Source organism: Mustela erminea, chromosome 11 (assembly GCF_009829155.1).
Source record: "Mustela erminea isolate mMusErm1 chromosome 11, mMusErm1.Pri, whole genome shotgun sequence".
NCBI classification, from domain to species: Eukaryota; Metazoa; Chordata; class Mammalia; order Carnivora; family Mustelidae; genus Mustela; species Mustela erminea.
Window position 1 is genome coordinate 80,682,918 of NC_045624.1, and position 23,837 is coordinate 80,706,754.

General features: G+C 36.2%; 1 protein-coding gene across 6 annotated transcripts in view; it reads left to right on the forward strand.

Moving 5' to 3' along the window:
• The window catches only part of CACNA2D1 (calcium voltage-gated channel auxiliary subunit alpha2delta 1), a 514,151-nt gene extending 491,333 nt beyond the window's left edge, over nucleotides 1-22,818 (forward strand). For all 6 annotated transcript variants that reach the window (XM_032303892.1, XM_032303893.1, XM_032303894.1 and 3 more), the window contains 3 exons: nucleotides 1,315-1,424; nucleotides 2,431-2,513; nucleotides 18,691-22,818. In XM_032303892.1, the coding sequence (XP_032159783.1) occupies nucleotides 1,315-1,424; nucleotides 2,431-2,513; nucleotides 18,691-18,807 (310 nt within the window). In that variant the 3' untranslated portion in view covers nucleotides 18,808-22,818. The remainder of the gene's footprint in view (nucleotides 1-1,314; nucleotides 1,425-2,430; nucleotides 2,514-18,690) is intronic.
• The last annotated feature ends 1,019 nt before the right edge of the window (nucleotides 22,819-23,837 follow it).

Consider the following 23,837-nt stretch of genomic DNA (forward strand, 5'->3'; position numbering starts at 1 on the left):
AGGGCAGGTAATTCTAGAAGCAATGTTAACCTAGAGAAGAGGAAATAGGAGGAGGTGAGGTCATCTGAGCATGTGAAAGGGCTGGGAGAGTTGCTAGAGGATCCAGACGTTGGTAACAGACGTTTCCAGCAGCGGTTAGCTGCAACTAGCATGAATTTTTAACAGACCTGGTCAGTATGACTTTTTGAGTTTTAGCAGATCTCTGTGTTCTAGGAGGATGTTGAAGATAGGAAGAGAAGAGTCAGGCCTCAACTCAAAAAAAAAGATCATACCATCTTGTATAGAATTTAGCATATCCTACTGTCAAGTTCCGCAAACAGAATTGTAGCTGTATGGTTATCTCAAAATTTCAGAATCCTTTGGCCTTTGACTAACAGGGGCCTGGTAATAATCAATTTTTAAAGCACAGGTTGCTAAGTTAAATATAATATACAGATTTGTAATCAATATACTAAGTTCAAGCATGGTGGCTTTGAGTCACTTTATCCTTGTATCCCACGTTCAGTGAGAAAAAGAAAATTCCACTTTTGGGGGAAAATGTATAATCATAAAGTAACGACTCTTTAGCAACCAAGATGAAAATGTTACTGTCATTAAAGGCAACAGAAGCAGCTTAAGACATGGGGGCAAAAAAACAGAACAACAACAACAAAAAAAACCCTACATGGAATTGAAAGCCCTTATTCCATATGGATCTGTGTTGTCCAGTTTAGTAGTTACAAGCCCGAGAGGCTACTTCAATTATCGATTACAACTAATATTAAACTTGGTGTCTCAGTCCCACTAATCAAATTTCAGGAGCTCCCGAGCCTCAGGTGGCTCTTGAATACCATACTGGACAAAGCAGAAGACATTTCTGTCTCCGTGTTTGTTGAACAGCACTGACCTAACTCTGCCCTTAACTTGGGCAGGATATTTAGACATTTTGGGCTTCTAATTATTTTTTACCTGTAGATTAATTCAGTAATAAATACAATTGCTTAGCCATGTCAAATAAAACATTGATTTTGTGAGTTACAGCAACTCAGGAGGGCTTATTTTGCACTGAGGACTAACACTTAAAAATCTATTGCAATTTTCTAGTATTCCGGAGAGGTAAGATGTGCATGCTAATGAATAAAAACATGGTCATGTTTCTCTGCTAAAAATCATTTTCATTTTGTTTCACTATTTATATTGGTGATGATTTGTGCCTCAAGATGTCAGATGTTGGCTTTCATTTTAATGTGTAAGATTCTTCGAAAGATTTTGGTTTTTTTCTCCCCAAAAGAAAATGTTCATTTTCTGTAATTTTTAAAAATATTTATTTTACAGAATCTTCCATGTAGAAAAACTCATGAACACCAACTTAATATTCATTATGGTTGAGAGCAAAGGAACTTGTCCCTGCGACACACGACTGCTCATACAGGCAGAGCAGACTTGTATCCTTTTTAGGGTCAGAGATGTTGAAAGAATTGCCATCTTTCAGTAATGCATTCGTAACCTTGTCACATTGTTTACGCTCCAAGAGAAAGACATTCCAATGGCTGTGATTACCCCACAGGGGCAGAATGGACTCCTCACACAAAATCTGGTTTGACTGTGCAGACCAATGATGCTACCCAGGTACCAGTAGAATGTGAAAGGTTGCCTGCTCCTAGAATGAGGCTTTGTGTAGGCGATAGTGCAGGTTTCCAAGAAGATCTGGAAATGGCTTGAGGGGCCATTGAAGGAGCAACTGGTTTGGGGTTCAGAGGTGGTTGGAGAGGTGCTGGGTTTTTGCTCTTGCTAGCCAGGGCTGGTGTGGTAGAAAGCTGTCAACACTCGACGGTTATAAATGGGGTTGAGTGCGATGTATGCCTATGTTGGAATATTATTCAGCCTTAAAAAAAAAAAAAAATGGGAGGCCTGTCCTGGACTCCAGCTGCAGTGGCAGTAACAACAAAACTTTCCTGGTTGTAAATATGCTAAAGGACAATGCAATGACTAGTAAATCATTGTGGACAGCAGAGATTCTACAGAGCGCCTGCACTCTTTGCATTTACCCGTTTTTTCTGGGGGGGAAGGGGAGGGAGTTTGACATTGAGGTTTACTATTAGCAATTAGTTTGCATTTCTGTCTTGCTCCATCAGAGGCAGCCACGTCCTTTCTTGCACTGTTTTATACGTACGACTCTTCTACTCAGCGTCATTTCTTCCTTTCATCCACTTACATTTTGCAAATATCTATTCAGTACTTGCCCAAGGGCATGCTCTACAGAGTAAAAATAAAAATGATCCCTTTGCAAAGCCACTAGTTTGACAAAAGAAAATTTCTAGAAGTTTACTTTCCTTAAATCCCTAAACACTGGAACTCGTTGTGTTGGACTAGACTAATGACATAGGTGTCCATTCTTTTGTTTGTGTGAAAAGAGAAAGAAGCTTCATATTCCTTAACAAGTGTCTTCAGCTGATGGTCCAGATCCTTGCGATATGGTTAAGCAACCCAGATATCGAAAAGGGCCTGATGTCTGCTTTGATAACAATGTCTTGGTAAGACCAAACATTTATTGTATTAGAATATGAGAAATCAAGTGGTCATTGTCTTCAAGAATTTAAGGAGACAGATTACAGTTTTAACTCAAACATAATCCTAGTGTTTCTCAGTAGCATGATGTACTTGCTGGTCGATAGATTTTTCATTTCAGTATTTTTCACGGTTAGCCTAAGCTTCACAGTTGCTTCTATCTGTCCTTCACACAGAAACTGTACTTTCAAACACATTTCTGGTGAATTTACTAATAATCCACAGTCACAAATCTGACCATTTTAAACACCTTCTCATCAATAGTAATTGACAGTGTGATTTATGATATGAGTTGCCTCCCTTCATTTATTCTTGAAGATATAAAAGGTATTTTGTATTAGTTTAGTGTATATAAAAACTTTGAAATAGCTGTTGTCCTATTATCTTTTTTTTTTTTTAACATGGTTTCTGACTCTATCAGAGATTTGTATTTTTTACCTTGCATGATATTAGGCCAAGTACCAAGGGTTAAGTACCAAGGGTTAAGTTGGTAAAAATTATACAAAACATCTTTCCCGTGTCTGATGTCAGGATGAGCACTGCTTTCCTGTAGGTCAGCAATCGTCCTCTGACAAATACTGTTGTGAGATACTTTGCATACAGTCAGCTGTCTGGTTTTAAAATCATTTTAACCATTAAGAAACTGCATTCTCAAATGTGAAGGCCACCTCGTAATCCCTGCTTACTTTTATAAACTAATTTTAAGTCTAATTTTCCTCGATTCTTATTCTTCATGGTGGGCTTTTGCATGAAGTGGCTTGTAGACTCCAAGGATCATGCAAAAAGAGAGCATTGTCTTGGGTATTGTTTATTCTAAAAAAATGTCAGATCACCTCTTGATTGATGTGCACAGATGGAAGCTATAATTTTTTTAGAACAGACTTATCAACCCCATACTTATTTCCTCAAATGAACACATAGCCACCTTTGTCCTCTGCCCCAAAATAAGGTATTTCCACAGATACATGAGATGCAATGAGATGACATAGATCGATGAGGAGGAGTAAGGCAAAGATGTGTCACAGTAAATCCCAGTTATCTGGGATTTGATCACTTCTCCGTGATGGAGAAAGTGAGTCTGAGTTGCCCCTAACTGTTGTTTTCCATTTTATCTGGTTAGACTTAAAGAACGATCCAGATCTGAGGACTTCTGTTGTTCCATCTGCTAGATTTTCAGGAGCTTTGCCCATGTCAAATCAGTCCCCAGAGAATGTTGACTGTGGGCCCAGGGGAGTGCTGCTCATTAAGCAAACTTCGTTCGTCAACTATTTGTCAGCACAGACTGAGATTAAATTCAATCGGCTGAACTGGAAAGATTACTAAAAAGCCCAGTTGCCCGAAATATCTTCAGCTTAGGAGACGATCTGCTCCAAGGCCCTGGAAAGACTGCACTAAGACAAAAAGTTGCAGTAGTTCCAGTCTTGTGAATTCTACATTGGGGTGTGTGTGAAAGTACAAGTCTTGCTCAGTAGCTCACCGTGCTAGTCATGGCTCGTGCTGCTTTAGCGGTGAAATACTTTGGTAATGCTTATTTTGCAATGGTCACTGTGCATCTGCTCTGGAAGGAGGCTCACATGAACTGCCAACTGCCAGCAAACTGCATGAAATCTCATCTTGTATGTCTTCTTTGTGTTTTCTTTCCTTTTCCTGTACTTGCTACTTTGCCCGTTATTAATAGGATCAACTTATGTGCACAACGAGTCGTGCCTGTACCATGATGTCAGCTCCTATCTTCATTTTACTGCAAGTTTTCATGTGGTGTGGATGGTCAGTCACTTTCTCTAATTTTTCTTTTTGTGTGTGTTTGGCTTGAAATTTTATTAAATAATCCACATCCCTAAATCCATGATGATAAGTGTCCTGAAACCAAGTTGTTAAAATCGCATTACCTATATTGTTTTGTCAATAGCTCAATGCAAGTATTGCTTAAGTTTCTAATCCTAAATCAAGCATATCCTTTTCCTGTGTTTACTTAAAAATCAGTATTTTCTTTTAAGGTTTTATATAAAGATTAAGTCAGCGTGGGGGAAATTATATATGCTTCATGAGGAGAAGTTCTGACCAGTAGAGCTGGTCATCTCTATTTTCAAAAGATGCTAACATAGTGTTGGAAAATAACATTAATGATGAACCATTTAAGTTTTATCCAAGTCAGTAATTCAATTTTTTCCTTTTTAAAAAACAAATATGACTTAATCAACTTTTTATATTTTTACTACCAAAATAGATGTTCCTACTGAAATATTTTAGTATAAGTGCTTCCAATGTGTAAGATCATCTGATTTAGTATCTAGGCTAAAATGATCCTTCATTAACCTTTGCCTAATTTCTCAATTCTATCAGTATGACTGAGTAGATGTTTTGGGGCTTGTGCTCAGGGATTCATGTACAGTTCTACAGTTTCTTTTCTGACACTCTGAAATCATCCTGACTGGTGTTACTGGAGCAACTTCTCTCCTGTCCTTTCTTCACCGCCGTCCAGGTATTCAGTGATTAGGGAACCACTAGATGGAGATATGGCCATTACTGTGAACGGAGTGAGCTCATCAGGGGGCAGGAAAGTAGAGTAGCAGCAGGAATCTCAGAAAACGACTACATTTTTTTTTTTCTAGCTTAATAACGATTTTCAAAGCAAAAGATTCCAAGTGAAAGAAAACTAGATGATTTGGATAATTGAAAGACCAAAATTAATTGATCCTTTCTCCATGGATGTATTTTTAAAATTGATAACAAGGTAGCTATTTGAAGCAAAGTTTTACTGATCCCTGCCCAAGTGATTATACCATTTACATATGAAAATTATAGTAAAAATCCCATTTTCCATGTTCTATTTTTTATACTTCTTATTTGTGATCATGGTAGAAATGAGCAGAAACAGAGCTAAGGGGAAAAGGTGAGGAATAATGTAAATATTCACTCTACTTCTATCCATCTAGAATTTTTAGGTAAGATATATAGGCAGCTAATTAACACAAAAATATAGGTCAGTTCCCTTTTACCTTTATGTTAAAAATTTATAGGTAAGCATTATCCCCTTAAAAATGTGATTATAAATTTTTCTATGGTATTACTCTTTCTCATCATAACTATAAACTTACCAAGAAAATAAATATCACTGTGGATTCAGCTGGATGGGATCAGTACATTTTAATGAAATAATTTTTATAAGATGGAAAGCACACACATGAGATTCCCTGTTACTATGTCCTTGAGGAATATATCATGAGAAGTCTTGAGAAGGTGATGTAGATGGCATATACTTTACAATAATAAGACTTGGGTTGAGTCTTTAAAAACATAGTTATCAGTATGGAACACCAAATCTAGTTTATGCAATTTGAGTGTTGCTATGATAACATCAAAAGAAGTATCATTTTCTCGGAAATAACCAAGTTGAAAAAATAATGTAAACATTATCCCAAAATACTAAGATTAATTGACAGTTGTTCCTGACACTGAAGACCAATAAAGGTGAAAGTCTAAGTAAGCTTCAGCACTAGTCTAGAGCTAACTAGGAATTTGTGGTGGGTGAGATTATGCTCCCAGATTTCTGACATCTTCTAAAGGATCATCTCTACGCACTTCAAGAAGGACTGTCTAAAGTCAAGACCCTTGTATCCTGTGAAGTCCAAAAAGAGTATCAATTATAGATGAGCAGTAATGAGGACTTTATTAAAACCCAAGTGTTCAAATGAGACCTTCTGACAAGATCATTTTGAAGATTTAAGTGGTAAAGAACAACAAAAGAAAAAGAAAGTTTAGGAAACAAGTAAAGCCAGTGAGAAAGTTCATTATTTTATGCAAACCTGATTTATGAAAGCACATCTTTGTGTTCATGAACAAGCAGATGTGTGTATGTAGGTATACACACATTTAAATAGTTGAACAAATATGCTACCTACTTCATGGATTGATGTGGCAAGTGGGTTATGGTGCTGTGTAGAAGAACAAATTATTTGCTAGACAACTTATTCCTATTAAGAGACTTATTGTGTGGTATCCAGGAGCCTAAATAATTTTAAAGGTACATTTTCTTTGAAGCTGCTGTTGGTGATTTGACATTCCAAAGTTAGCCCTTATCTGGGGGTGGGAGGAGGGGAAAGGTCTCCACCAGTGATTTGCCTTTTGAAGATAATGACTGTAATTCAGTAAATAAGTGAATTACTAATTATTGAGCTCTTACTATATGTAATTAGTTACCCCCAGTTATTCTGGCTTGGGAAAGACAGGCAGATTTAAGAGTTTAGCAATACTTGTTTAACAAGATTTAGGCACTAGTATACATGGTCTTAAAAAGAAAACCTTGGGGCAGAATCATATGAATAAAGGCAAAGGGAATTCTTAGTTAACATATTTATTAAGACTCTTTTGCGAGACATTTCTAGATGAAAATTACTATCGTATTTCAAAATTATATATAATATTAGCACTGCATAGTCTTTCTTTACTTTACTGTGTTAAACTGAAACAAAGTACCAATCTTTATGAGCAAGAAAATCAGTGTTCAGGAAATTTTGGCCTATCCTTAAGTCAGAAAAAATGCTACGGTTTCTCCCACATCAGTGCATTTGTGACTTAATTTCAAGTCGTGTTGTATATGGCTTCTGATGCAAAAACATGACAGGAAACTGAAGAGACAGACTTTTTAGTGTGAATCAACTTGTGGATTTGAGGGACTCCAATTAACTTATCTAAACCATCCCCCTCCCAGACTGAAACCTTATCTCACACAAGAAATGCAACTGAGCAAATAAATTAAAAAAAAAGAGAGAGAAATATAAAAATAAAAGCAATGGAATCAGAGCCAGAGATAGTCTTTTTTCTTTACATTAATAGGAATTTCTTTGACAAAATACATTGTTAATACATCGATGCGTCTTGTTTGTGTGCTAATTTTCCATCCCATCAAATTAGTACTTACTATACACATCTGAATTAGACCATTCTGCTGGGCATGAGGTATTTGAGATAGTTTATGCTAAAAAATAGGTTTTTAATCTGGAATTCAAATGTAACTGAGCATTGTTTCTTTGATCTTGTTACCCTATCTAGAGGGAAAAGTATTTGAACAAAGAGGAGCAAGTAGGAATTCCCAGAGAAAGTACACAGCTTGCCCCATTGCAAAGACAGTGATATTGGAGCAGAGGAAGTTGGTGAGGGGAGAGGAGTAGAAGAAGATAGAGAGGCAGCCAGGCTTCCTAGGCCTTGCTAAGAAATTTGGATTTTGTGCTGAGAGATTAAAAAAAAACAACAACAAAAAAACCAATAACAAAAAACTTGATGTATGGTTCTGAGGGGACCACTTTTTGGTAAAAAGATAGTAAAATAGCAAGAGTAGAAGCAGAGACAAAGGAGGCAGCTTTTGAAGGAGTGATGGTGACTGAGAAGTGATGAGTTTGGGAATGTCAAGAATGCATGCTGGTGAATTACATTTGAAAAAAGTTTTTTAAAAAGTAGCAATCACAGATGACTTGTTTGCCCTGATCTGTTTCTCCTAGAAGTGTCATTCAGAATAGTACTATCTTTTTGTGCAAGTTTGAGACCTTTCGGAGACATCAGAGGAGAGGTGGCAGAGATCAGTGTGGAGGTCAGAGGAGAGAATTCAGGTCCAAAGATATAAAAGTGTGAGGTATTCTGATTCTGGTCCAAGCTGGTGACACAAGTCCTGAACTCACTTTATCCCACAGAAACACTAAACCTGTAACTATAAACAAAGCAGTTCCCTCTGAAAGAAATCAAGAATCTGAATGACCTATATCCATTGGGTAAAGGAGAAAATAGCCACATCAAAACAGGTAGGAAAGGCTGAGAAGACGCAGTCTCCATAATCGCCATCTCTGACCTAGCAACATAAAATCAGGAGGGAACTTGTAACTCTGAGCTTTACCCTGAGGAATGAAGGGTTTGGTTTGAACCTCTAGCACTCTAGATGTGGGGTCTCCCCAACAACTACCTCTGAAAGTCTTATAGGGCTTATGTCCATGAGACCCAAAGGACCAAAGAAAGAAACAGCTCTCATCAGGCTCAGATGGACTGACTGTGGCTTTCCTCCTAGGGCTCAGAGAAATGGACTAGACAAAAATGTCCTTCTCCCACACTCTCCCTGATAGTGGCTGAAGTATGCAGATATCCTCGATTGCCTGAGGAACTAAGGCTTTTCATTTAGTACATGCCTCCATTTTCACCCTATGACACACTCCAGGTCGCTGGTCTCTGCCTGAAAGGAGCTTGTGAACACAGCGGGCATTGGGCTTTTGAGGCTACTACCCAAAGAACAGCCCCACCCTTTACCACTTGTCTGTGGTGGCCAGTATGGCTGATGTTCTCAGATACCACCTAACAGTGGCAAATAAATAGTTCTTAACGCTGTATTCCCCCAGGGCTCAGCAGAGAGAGAGCTGACAAAAATGCTTTTCTATCAGTCATACCCTAAAAGGGAAAGGTCTAACTGCATACCTTAAAAACTGCTGCCTCAGGTTCCAGGCTCTAATCTGCCTACATCTAGGTGCTGTATGGAATCAGCCCCCCCCACACCACCAGATATCAGCCCACTTCAACTACTGGGAAAGGTGGCTGTTTTATCTAATGCATAGAAACCAACACAGAATAGAAAAAATATGTTCTAAACAGCAACAACAACATAAAACTTCACTAACTGACATTAAGGAGTTCAAAATAATAGTCATAAAGATGTTTACCAAAGTCAGAGAAAGACGCATGAACAATAGAAAATATTAAAAAGTACAAAAAAGTCGCAGAGCTGAGGGTAATGTATCACAGTAATAACATAAAAGATACAAATGACATGAATAGCTAGCTAAGAAAAGAGCATTTGACAAAATACGACATTTCAGGGTAAGAACCTTGGTCAGATTGGGGGTATAGAGGAACATCCTTCAACATAATAAAGGCCATATGACAGACACACAGCTAACATACTCACTGGAGGAAAATGTCTCAGAGATAAGACAAGAAGGCCCACGCTCACTGCTCTTATCCAATTTAGTACAGAAGTCCTAGCTAGAATTTTATGCAAGACAAAGAAATATCAGGGATCCAAATAGGGAAGGAAGAAATAAAACTGCCAGTACTTGCAAATGATATGGTTCTGTATACAGAAAACCCCGAAGATTTCACCCAAAGACACCAGAGAGGAGAAGAGGCAGAGATCAATCAGTGTGGTGGTCTGAGGAGATTTCAGTAAACTTGCAGGATATAAAATCAGAAGTCAGATGCATTTGTATACATTAATAATAAGATATCTGAAAAGAAAACTATCCTAGTTCACCATAGCATCAAAAACAAAGTATTCAGGAATAACTTCAAGAAAGTAAGAGAACCGCACAACGAAAACCTTAAGACTAAGGAAAGGAAGAAGACAAAAATAAGTAGATATTCTGTGTTTATGGGTTTAGAGAATAATGTTAAAATGTCCATATTTACCCACTGCCATCTGTGGATTCAGTGTACCCCCCATCAAAATACCAACAGCATTCTTCACAGAAATTAAAAAAAAAAAAAATCTAACACTTTTATGGTCCACAAAAGACCCAAAATACCATAATAATCCTGAGGGAAAAAAACAAACCTGCAGGTATCAGATTTTTTTGATTTTGTACTACAAAGATACAGTAATCAAAACCGTATAGTACTGGCACAAAAAATGAACACGTAGACTAATGGAACAGAAGAGAGCCCAGAAAGAAACCCCAAATACATACGGTCAACTAATATTCGGTAGGATAGCCAAGAACACCCAACTGGGGAAAAGGATGGTCTCCAGCAAATGGTGCTGGGAAAATAAACACGTGGAGGACAATGGGACTGGACTCCTCTCATACATACTCACAAAAATTAACTCAGAATAAATCACAAACTTTAAGATAGGATACTATAAAAATCCTAGAAGATCAAGTAAGAAGAATTTCCTTGACATTGGTCCTGGCAATGATGTTTGGTTACAACACCAAAAGCACAAACAACAAAAACAGAAATCCACAAATGGGACTGTGACAATTTTGAATGTTTCTGCACAGCCAAAGAAACCACTAAAGAAAAGGCATCCTACAGAATGAGGCAAAAAATTGCAAGCAATATATCTGTATCTATATATATATATGTCTCTATATATCTCTCTATGTATCTATCTATGACAAGGAGTTAATATCCAGAATATATGAAGAACTCATGAAAGTTTTTAAAAAACCAACAAAAATTGGGCAGGAAAACTAAATAGACATGTTTTCAAAGAAGACATCAAAATGGCCAATGGCTACATGAAAAGATGTTCAGCATCAGCAGTCACCAGGCAAATACAAATCAAAACCACATACTTCTGGCTTAAGGACATGCACCTTAAAGTATATGAAAGTGGATGGGTAGAAAAACATATTCCATGCAAATATAAATAAAAAGAAAGCTGGGGTAGCTATACTTGGACACAATAGACTTCAAGACAAACACTGTAATAAGATATATTGATATATATTGATAATCAAAATCAATCAAGTAGATGTAACATGTGTAGATATTTATGCACCTGACACAGAGGCATTTAAATATATACAGCAAATATTAACAGACCTAATAGGGGAAGTAGGCAGCAAAGTAATAGTAGGAATACTGGTAGGGGACTTCAGTTCCCCACTTACCAATGGATAGATCACCCAGACAGAAGATGAACAAGGAAACAGTGGAGTTAAATGACCCATTAGACCAGATGGATTTAAGTGACATTTACAGAACATTCTATCCAAAAGCTGAATACCCTTTCTTCTGAAGTGTGCATGAAACTTCCTTCAGATAGAACATATGTTGGAACACTGAAGGAGCCTTAATACATTTGAGTAGGTTGAAATATCAAGTATCTTTTCTGGCCACAGTTGTATGAAACTTGATATCAACTATATAAAAAAAACTGGACAATTCACAAATATGTGGAGATAAAATGGCATGCCACTTAACAACTGTGGGTCAAAGAAAGCAAAAGAGAAATTTTGTATTTTATGTGTGTGTGTGTGTGTGTGTGTGTTATATATTTTATTATATATATATGTTATATATTAAAAACAAATTAGAGACAAATGAAGATGGAAATACACTGAACCAAAATGGGAAGCAGCAAGGCAGTTATAAGAGGAAAGTTTATAGTGATAAAGACCTATACTAAGAATAGAGAATGGTCTCAAATAGATTTATACCTTAAGGATTAAGAACAAACTAAGCTCAGTGCTAGAAGGCAGGAAATAGCAAAGATCATGACAGAAACAACTGAAATAGAAACTTAAAAGACAATAGAAAAGATCAATGGAACAAACTGGCCTTTTGAGAAGATGAAATAGACAAAACCTCAGCTATACTTACCAAAAAAAAAAGATTTTAATAAATAAAACTAGAAATAAAAGAAGAGACATCAAAATTGGTATCATAGAAATATAAAGTATCATAACAGACCACTATAAAAATTAAATGGCAAAAATTGGAAAATCTAGAAGAAATTGATAAATTCCTAAAAACATGTAGCCTATCCAGAATGATTCATAAAAAATAGAAAATCTGAACATATCAGTTACTAGTAAGGCGACTAAATCAGCTCTCAAAAACCTCCCAACAATCAAAAGCCCATGAACAGACAGCTTCACTGGTGAATTCTACCAAACATTCAAAGAAGAATTAGTATCAATCCCTCTCAAACTTTCAAAAATAACAGGAGGGAACACTTTCAAATTCGTTTTACAAAGCCTGCCTTACCATAATACCAAAACCAGACAAGGACACCCCAAGATAGTAAATTACAGGTCTAGATCTGATGAACCTAGATGCAAAAAACTCAACAAAATGTTAGCAGACTGAATTCAGCAATACAAGACCAATGCCATGATCAAGTATGATTTATTGCAAGGATGCAAGGACAGTTCAACATTGATAAATCAACCAATGTGATACACCATACTAACAAGGTGAAGAATAAAAGTTGTATGATCACAATAATGCAGAAACAGCACTTACAAAATTTAACATCCATTTTGAGAAAAACTCCTCACAAAATTGGTATATAAAGTATATACGTCAGCATAACAAAGGCCTACAGCTAACCTCATATTCAGTGATAAGAACTAACATCACGAACAACACAAGGACGCCCATTCTTGCTCCTTCAGTGCAGTGCTATAAGTTCTAGGCAAAGCAATTAGGTAAGAAAAAAAAAAAATAAGTGTCCAAATTGCAAAGTAAGAATTAAAACTCTCTCTATTTGCAGATGAAATATTTTATATGTAGAAAATCCCAAGGACTCTACCTGTTGGAATAAACAAATTCAGTAATATTGCCAGATTAAAAAAAGGAAGGTACAAACATCAGTTGAATTTTATACACTAATAAAATATATCAGAGAAGTTGTGAAAATAATTTCATTTACAAATGTATCCAAAAGAATAAAATACCTAGAAATAAATTTAAACAAGGAGGTAAGGGACCTGTACACTAAAAACCGTAACATAAAATAGAAGACACAAATAGGAAGATAATTCAGTGCTCATGAATTAGAATTATTGTTAAAATGTTCATACCATCCAAAGAATCTGCAATTTCACTTCAATTCCTATCAAAATTTCAATGACATTTTTCACTGAAATAGAACAAACAATTCTAAAATATGAATGAAACCACAAAACCTTAATAGCCAAAGCAATCTTGAGAAACAAGAACAAAGCTGGAGCCATCACACTTTCTTGCTTTTTTTTTTAATATTTTATTTATTTATTTGACAGAGAGAAATCACAAGTAGGCAGAGAGGTAGGCAGAGAGAGGAAGGAAAGCAGGCTCCCTGCTGATCAGAAAGCCTGATGCGGGGCTCGATCCCAGGACCCTGGGATCATGACCCAAGCCGAAGGCAGAGGCTTTAACCCACTGAGCCACCCAGGCGCCCCCACTTTCTTGATTTCTACCTATATTATATACATTAATCAAACAGCAGTACTGGTATGTGCATGCACACACACACACACAGATGTACGGATCAATAGAACAAAATAGCCCAGAGGTAAACCCATGTTTATATGTTCAATTATTTTATGACAAAGGAGCCAAGAACATACCATGGGAAAAGAGCAGTCTCTTCCATACATAATACTGGGAACAGTCACACCCAAGGGAATAAAACTGGACCAGTATCTTAGACCATACACAGAAACCAATTGAAAATGGGTTAACTACCTGAGCTTTAGACTTGAAATAGTAAAACCCCCAGAAGAAAACCTAGGAAGTAAACTCATTGACATGGGTTTTGGCGAGGAATTTTTAAAATTTTACATCAAAGGCAAAGGCAACAAAAGCAAAAATAAACATGGGAATACAGCATAGTTAAAAGCTTCTGCATGGCAAAGGAGACCAACACAATTGAAAGGCAATCCATGAAATGGGAGGCATTATTTGGTAAGGGGCCAATATCCCAAATATAGGATGCCCAAAAACAGGCATGCCTTGTTTTAGTGTACTTTGCTTTATTGCACTTTACACTAATGTAGGGTTTTTGTTTTGTTTTGTTTTGTTTTTAACAAACTGAACTTTTGTGGCAACCCTGCATTAAGCAAATTGTACTTGTGTCATTTTTTCAATAGCATTTGCTTACATTTGTCTTTATGTCCCATTTTCATAGTTTTCACAGTACTTCAAACTTTTTTGCCATAATTATATTTGTTAAGGTGATCTGTGGTCTTTGATATTACCATTGTAATTGCTTTGGGGCACCATAAACCCCGCCTATCTAAGACAACAAATTGTGTGTGTTCTGAACGCTCTAAAGACCAGCTGTTTCCCCAGACCTTTTTCTGTCCTTGGGCCTTCTTGTTCCCTGAGATGAAATGATATTGAAATTAGGCCAATTAATAACACTGCATGGCCTCTAAGTGTTCAAGTGAAAGACAGTGTCACATGTCCCTCACCTTAAATGAAAAGGTAGACATGATTAAGTTTAGTGAGGAAGGCATTTCAAAGGCCAACCCTGGCTCAAACCTATGCCTCTTGCACCAAATATTTGGCCAAGGCATGAATGCAAAGGGAAGGTTCTTGAAGGGAATGAGTAGTGCTATTCCAGTGAATACACAAATGATAAGAAAGTCAAACAGCCTTATAGCTGACATAGAGAGAGTTTCAGTGGTCTGGATAGGAGATCAAACTAGCCCCAACACTGCCTATGCCAAAGCCTAATCCACAGCAAGCCCTTAATTCTCTTCATTCCTATAAAAGCTTAGAGAGATGAGGAATCTGCAAAAGAAAAATCTGAAGCTAGCAGAGGTTAGTTCTTGAGATTAAAGCAAAGAAGCCAGCTCCCTAACATAATAGTACAAGGTAAAGCAGCAAGTTATCCAGATACTGAGGTAATCAACGCAAGTGGCTATATTAAGCAACAGGTTTTTAAAAATAAAATTTATTTTATTTCCATTAATTACCATGTAGTATATTAATAGTTTCAGAGGTAGAGTTAAGGAATTCATCAGTTGCATATAATGCCTAGTACTCATTACATCAGGTGCCCCCCTTAATGCCCATAACCCAGTTACCTCATCCCACCACTCATCTCCCCTCTAGCAACTGCCAAACTATAGGAAACAAACAGGGTTGCAACAGGTTTTTAATGTGGATGAGACAGCCTTCTATTAGAAAAAGGTGTCATCTTATTACTTTTATAACTAGAGATGAGAAGTCACTACCCATCTTCAAAGGACTGACTGTCTGTCTTGTTAGGGGCTAATGAGCTGGTGACTTTAAGTTGAAGTCAGTGCTCATTGACCATTCTAAAGATCCCAGGGCCCTTAAGAATTGTGCTCAGTCCACTCTACCTATACTCTATCAATGTAACAACAAAGCTTGGAGAACAGCACATGACAACATGGCTTACTGAACATTTGAAGCCCACTGTTGAGACCTAGTACTTGGCGGAGGCGGCGGGGGGTGGGGGGAGAAATCCCTTTCAAAATATGACAGCACACTGAGAATACACCTGGTTGATGCTAGCCCTCATGGATGACTCTGAGGGGTTCAAGACCTCAGTAGAGGAAGTAACTGAAGATGGGGTGGAAATAGCAGAAGAACTGGAATTACCAATGTGACTGAATCGGTACAGTTTCACAATAAAACTTGAATGGATGAAGAGTTGCTTCTTCTGGATGAACAAAGTGTTTTCTGGAGATACAATCTCCTGCTGGTGAAGATGCTATTGATATTGTTGAAATGACAACAGAGGAGCTAGGATACTACATAAACTTAGTCAATCAAGGGACAGGCTGTGAGGGGATTGACTTTAATTCTGAAAGTTCTACTGTGAGTACAGTACTATCAGACAGCATCACAGACTACAGAGAAAGTGTTCCTAAAAGAGTCAGTCAATGCAATAAACTTCATTGTTGTCTTATTTTAAGAAATGGCCATGGCCACCCAACCTTCAGCAACCACCACCCTGACAAGTCAGCAGCCATCAACAATCGAGGCAAAGACCCTTGAATAGGAGAAAAAAAAAAAAAGACTCACTGAAAACCCAGATGATGGTTAGCATTTTTTATCACTATAGTTTTTTTTAAAGTGTATGCTTTTTTAGACATAATGCTATTATACACTTAAAAGACAACAGTATAGTATAAACCTAATTTTTATATGCACTGGGAAACCAAAACATTATTTTTTCTTGCTTTATTGCAATATACCTTTTATTGAATATCTGCAACTAGACAGAGCATGCAATATATCCAAGGTCTGTCTGTACATGAAACAGGCTCAACATCACAGAGCAGAGACAAGCACATCAAAACTTTAAGGAGATGCCACTTCACACCTGCTAGAATGACTGTTATCAAAAAGACAAGAGATAACCATTGCCGGCAAGGATGTGGAGAAAGGGAGTCCTCTGTGTTAGTGGTGGGACCGTTAATTGGTACACCACTATGAAAACTGGTATGGGGGTTCCTCAGAAATTAAAAATACAACTACTGTATGAACTGGCAATTCTTGGTACTCATTTGAAGAAAACTAAAACACTAGAAAAGATATATGCACCCCTATATTCATTGAAGCATTTTTTTTAAATAGCCAAGATATAGAAACAACCTAAGTGTCCATCCACAGAGGAATGGAAAGAGTGGTATGTAGATAGACAGACGGACACCCAGCCATTTTTGACAACAGTGTTGGAACTTGAGGGCACTTTGCTAAATGAAACAAGCAAGATGAAGATGAATAGTGCATGACATCACTTATATGTGAATCCTATTAAAAAAAAAAAAAAACTCATAGAAACCAAGAGAAGAAAAGGAGTTGCCAGCGGCTAGGGGGAGGTAGGGAGAGGTTGGCAAAAGGATACAAACTTTTGGCTATAATATGAGTAGTCTGGGGGTCTATTAAAACATGATGACTATAGCTGATAAACACTGTAGAACTGAAATCTGCCAAGAGAGTAAAACTTAAGTATCCTCACCAGTTGGGGGAAAATGATAACTATGTGGATAATAGACATGCTAATTATCTGGGGGGGGAGGGTAATGTTTTACAATGTCTATCAAATCACCAAAATATGTACTTTAAATATCTTACAATTTTGTCTATAAAAGAGAAAAGTTAAAATTTTAAAAGCAAAATGAAAAAACACAAGCAAAAATCATTTTCATATTAAGGATAAAATTATGAATTGTTAACAAATGAATGGCATTTAAAACTATAGAACTAGATTAGGTTACTTAGGAAGAAAGTGTAAATTTAAAAAGAGAAGTAACTGCTGGAAAAGTCTATCATGTAGAATGCAGGGAGAGAAGTAGGTTGAGCTAAAGACAAGAAGATGAGCCCAAAACACATTTGGAGGAAACCAGATCTGTTGGACAAATATACATGAGAAAATATTTTAAGGAGAGAATATTGTACATTGCCAAATGCTCATGCAAAGTAAAATAAGATGAGGACCAAGAATGGATCATCATTTTGTGTTACTCTTTAGATTTAGGAGCTAGCTTTTGAAAAATAAGTTTTTTTTTAAATAGATTCTTTTGTTTCTTTCAGACTTCTCTTTAACAAACAGAAGAAGTGCTCTGCCTCAAAATGCAGCTCAAGATAGAAATTTTAAGTTTTTTACTGGGGGGGCAGGCACTGTATTAAACCCTAGTGACGAAAAACAAGCCAACATTCTCTTCTCTGCAAGCTCAGAGTCTTTGGAAAATCATTCTGAACATTTTATTTACTCATCTATTTATTTACATAACCTATTACTTGGGTTATTGGATGATGAACCTTGGCATAATGTATTTTTTAACAAGCCTCATATCTACATCTACTTATTTTCCTAAACATCCTTTATGAAATTCAGTAATTAAAAGAAATCAAAGGATGTAGAAAATGTTACAAACACAGAACCTAGGAATAGAAGATAAAGGATAATTCTGCATTTAAAGGCACTTAATGAGCTACCATGAGACAACGTGGGGGGGATCCAAATAGGTGTATCAATTGCTTTTATTTCATGGTTCTGTAAATTAAACAAATGTCTCTTGCTAGCTCAGCTCTTTATATTGAATATGTTTTTGGAGTGTCTTTTCATGCATGATTCAGATACACTATTATTTTAATTTTGGTGAAGGTCCCGATGCTACAAGTGCAGGTTGGTATGTTTATCTTTGAAATTGTATATAAAAGATATGGAAAATAGAGATCATTTCTCACATTGATTTAACCAGTCCCAAACTTTGCCTTATTGAGCATAATTGCTAAAATGATAATTCTTGGGTATTATAAAACCTAGAGTAAATTTTATAGTTACTCATTTTTGTAAATATCTAGGAATATTTCGTACTCTCAAAGTTGTTTTTTTTTTTTTTTTTTAATTTAACAACTGGTGTATTGGTCAAAACAGCATTTACTCTTCTGGTATTTTCTTAGTCATCAGAATTTGCAACTCAAAATTTAAAGCCTTCTTGAAGTGATATGAGGAATATTGCTTTATTCAAAATTGCTGTTACTATAAAATCCAGGGTAATGTCATTTATTTGGGTTTAAATTAAAACCATTTTATCAGGTGAGTTCAAAGTGGACTAAACATGGGTGCTCTGAAAAATGGCTTACTAAGGATTTCTTCAGGATTTTTCTTTTTCCTTTTCTTTACAACAGGAGGATTATACTGACTGTGGTGGTGTTTCTGGATTGAATCCCTCGCTGTGGTCCATCATCGGAGTCCAGTTTGTTCTACTTTGGCTTTTATCTGGCAGTAGACACTGCCAGTTATGACCTTCTAAAACTCAGTCTGCATAATTAAACTCCGGACCCTGCCAAAACATGAGCCCTCAGTTGCGTTCAAATAGGGTCAACTGTGGAATGAGCAGAACACTCGCTGGGCCCATACCATCGCTAAATCTAAGGCGCAGACTCATATGGCCCCCACTGGCTGCATGTCAGGGTCTCAGATCCTTAAACTTGTGTGAATGCTGCATCATCTATGTAAAACATCAAAGCAAAATTCTATACATGCTCTATTGGGAAATTGGAGAGTTCATTGTTTGCGTTGTTTGGTGATTATATGTAAAAGGGCTCCCCATACTGTTTATGAATCCTACAAATTGTCTTGACCTTGACCTGGAATTTTGACCTGCTGCAATTCTTGTTCTTTTACCAAGAAAATCTCTGGGGGGGGGGGGGGGAAGAGTTATTTTTGCCTTCACGTATTCTTTTGTTAAAAATTATTTCCTGCTTTGAGTAGTTATTATTGAAAAATAAAATAGGGAGAGATGGATGTAATCTGTTGAAAGAGAAATAATGGCCAATTTTCTAAAAAAGAAATTTGCCATAAATAAAATGCCTTATGAAGAATGGCTTCTCTGCCAAAAACAGAACACAAGTGATGACCAATTAAGTTTTGCTGGGTTAATGAATTGGTGTTTGAAAATAATAACTAAGAAACTATTAAACTAAAGGTGCTTGAAGATGCAATTTGAACACGTGACATATTTCCTCATAAATGTAAGCCCTTAATGCTTCGATGTAATGTTTCTTTTGTTCACAGTAAAGTTATGTAGTGCTAGCCAAATAATTCAAAATGCTCTAAGAGAAGCTTGTTGGGGGGAGGGGAAAAACGTCTTTTCTTGTGATAAATGAACTTTGGTTACCAAGGGTATTTTGCATGATGCTGCTGCTATTTTAACTTTCGGTTTGTTTTTCTCTTACTGTAGAGTATAGTCCTTTGAAAAGTTAACTGAGTGACATTATTGTTATGTAAGACTCTGAACCTTGCAGTGTAATGCACTTAAGTCATCCTTAAAAATGTCGTTAAATTACTCTGAATATACTGTGCAATGTCAATGCCGAATGACTGGGGTAGGTAAATGGTGAAATGGGAATTAATGGATTTTATACAGACTCATGCTTTTGCCTGAAAAACCTATGTACAGATATTTTAAGTACATGAATCAGATTTGACACATTTATTTTTTGAAGAGTACATATATGTTCTCAATGAAGATTCACACTAGGTTTCCTCTTTGTTCGTTTGAACAGGAGCACATATGCTCCAGACATTTCCACCGCCGCTGCTTTTCCCCCCGCCGTTGTAAAAGGTAGATACGATCACGTGACCAAGATTCCATGCAGTTTGATGACGGTTTTATAATAATCTGAACAAATAGGAAACCTTGAATCTGTATGTATGCACATGAATACTTGATTGTGAATACTCAAAATTGTTTTTCTACAGCCTCACTGGTGAAAATGATTAGTGTAGTAAACTGGGTACTTCAATATAGAGTAATATGGTAGATTATTATTTATGCTTTTAAAAATAATTTTTAGGAGTCATCAGTGTTTGAAGAAAGGGTAAAAACAACGAATGTGTAATTCTAGTTCAACTGAGTAATTCTGCCGAAGGCTGGAAGTATACAAATATTTTTTATGGTGAAATACATTTGTTCTTATTTTGAACATGCCAAATATTGGTGTGTGTCTATGCTGGACATTTTCTTATACATCATTTTTAAGTCAATACCTTATTAACATTATCCAGCATGCTTTAAGATGCTCCGCGTGTCAAAGACATAACCAAGTCTTTAGCATAGTTTAAAATACATTTGTTTTGTTTTTAGCTTTGCAGACATTCGTAATTCCTTCCCACCACCGATATGCCCTAGGAACCTTTTGTGTATATTTCCTTATTTAAACTATTTTTTATTTAAAAATAGGGGTGGGTGGGAATAGAATCACTTCGCCAGCTATTGTTCTAAGAGTTGACGTCAGTTACCATTTCTAACGCATTGTTGTGATTTTGTAGTCTCATTTGTAACTGGTATTGACGTTTTAGAAAACACCAAAGTGATTAAAAAACAAAAAAACATGGAACTTCTCACTCTAGTGACACTATGTTTCAATCATGTTGTTTGTTGATTACATATTTAAAACTTACTGTTAACTTTTGCTAGACTATTTTAAATCATGAAAGTGTTGGGAAGGGGATATCAAAATATAAAATTATGTTAGTTCGTGTGTATCTATGACGCACATTAAGACAACTGAATTGCTTCCAGCATACAACAAACTACCTTCAAATTATCTTTAAAATCTATTAAATATATTTTCATGGCTAATGTCACTGAAATAGTGTTTTCATCATCTACATTACTGTTGCATTAATCACAGTTAAACTCGGCATCTCTTGGCAGGGTCCTATTGGTTCCATTTGCCATCAAAATATATTTACATGCACGAGTCTTGCTTGATCCTTGCTTTTCTGTTAGAATATAAACCTATATATGAGAACCATGTACTTGGTGATAAATTGGGTAAGAACGTGCTTTCTGACTAAAAACTGTTCTCATGCCTCACTCAGATGAGTCTTCATACTTTTAGCATTTTTTTCAAAAACAGTAACACTCATCCCATCAAATTGTCATATTTAATTTAGGATTTTTTTCTCTGAGTTCTAATTCTTGACAAGAACTCCAATTATATAGCCTGTCATAAATATTGATTTTCAAAGACTAAATGATCGAGAAAAAATCTTTTAAACTCTTCGGCTTCTTTCACTTTTGCTCTACTCATCCAGTTTAATGTAGTTTGTCGTTAGAACAAAATCAAAGTAAAGTCTTAACGTTGGTGTTGAGTAACAGGAATGACTTTAACATTAATGGTTTCTTTATATTTTCTTCATTTGAACAACCAGCATTACTGCCAAACACCAGTCGTGGTCCATATTTGTAACAGATTTTTAACATGACATAGTTAGCAAGTTTGATTGAAGAGATTTTTAGGTCCTGGGCCTATAAGATTTTAGTATGATCTTTTTTCATGTTTCTAATGCTTGAGGCGTTATTGCTTTACTTGGGGGAAAAAAAAAAACACAAAACAAAACAGTGTTGCTGCCATTTGTAAGTTTTCCTAGAATATTCCTTTTATTAACTTTAAAACTGGCCTTACTGGGTTCAAATAGGCAGTATCCCTTTTAAGTGACCTTTGCAACCCAAGTGTTACTTGCTTATTTGATGCTCTCTTCTATTTTATGTCTCATTTAAATCTTTCTCTCCACCAAAGCTTAAATTCTGTGTCTTAATTTTAAACTGAACTATTCCATTAATTGTTAGTTGACATCAAAATATCTAGCGGTAGACAGTTTGACCTTGTGAAACAAAGTGAGCGCTGTGATTTTTTTCAAGTGTAGAATAGAATGATGATTTCACTTGCCCCCAACTTAAAGTATTTTATTACTATCTAGAACTCGTGTTGTTTTCCCATTAGCAGAATGTTAATATTGCTAATATTTCGTGTACACTTCTGTAAAGAGCAAATCAATACAATGGAAGTATCAAGTGTAAATTCCAGAATTTCAAAGACTCAGACAACCTTCACCAAGAGTTTCCTCTACTTTATTTCTAGTTCACATAATCAACTCAAAGAAATTCCACTGAGACTAATGGGATACTGTCTTGTATAGATGCCAGCTGAGTTTACAGTGTGACCTGACAAAGCTGTCTTTTTTGTTGTGCCGTATGATTGTTGGATCATGCTTTTTAGGGATACTTTTATTGAAATGCTCAGTGTGCATCCGTGCAAAAGGCCAACTGGTTTTGTGAACAAAAGATCTTTTCTCCCCTTTATTATGTTCTCTTGACACTTTTGTGGAAATTAAGTAGCCTGATAAAAAAAAAATTTTGTAAAAATTTGTATAATACTGTTATAAAAATATTTATAATCCCAGAAAATGTTGTGTTAAATCTTGTGCAAAAACAGTATATTCAGAATAAAAGTTTATCATTTAAAGTCACCAGTTTGGATTACTTAATTACATAAAATCCCGTTGAAAGAGACAGAAGTTATCATCATAAATATATTACTGTCAGTCCTTCCTGTGGAGACCATTCAAGATAGTGAAATAGAACTTGGGATTAGGAAAGTGCTTTTACTATTGCAAACCTCAACTCACCAACAAAAGTGCTTGCAACTCCTTTTCTCGCTCTGACCCTTTACATATGGCTTTTGCCATCAAGGTATTTAGGAAGTTCTTAATTCAGACTTTGGTTTTCTGTTGTTTAAAACAAAAACAAAAACAAAAAAACCAGCAGAAATAAAAATATTGTTTCCATGTTCCTTTAAAACCTTGGGAAAATATTTTAAAAGAGACAAGTTAGAACTTCTGAAACATGTATATCTGTTCTACATCTGACTTTTAATATTTCTCCTAGCTACATTATAGCTATCAGCTGCTGGAGAAGTGAGGTCTAGTGTCAAGAATTAAGGAAAAAGAGAAAACAAACAAAACCAGTTATGTTTCTTTTACATTTATACCCTCATATGTTGCCCTCATATGCTCACCTAATAATTAAATGAGCCTGATACCATGTGGAATCTAGTATAAAGTAGGCCTGCTTTTTTTCCCGCGGACTCTCGTAAGAGAACACAAATTACCACACGTGGGAGGAAGGCAGGATGCAAGTACCAACGACGGTGATTACGGGAAGGGCCAACCTCCAGTTTCTGATCAAGGCATTTTAGCAGGAAAAAAGGCCTACATAAAAGTGTAAGGTGGATAACATTTGTTTTGGAACATCTGGCTTCATTTTGTACCAATTTATCTCCTCAATCAATCCTCCTGCTCCCCAGACACCCTCATTTCCTCTATCAATCATCTTGAACCCATCTCCACCTCTTCCCTTGGGATCCTGCTTCATCAATTCTCCTTCCTCAAGCACATTCAGTCTCTTTCTGCAGGCTTACTACTTTCTGCCTGCAAACAAAATGAGAACACCTCTATTTAAAACAAAAATTAAACATCCATTTTT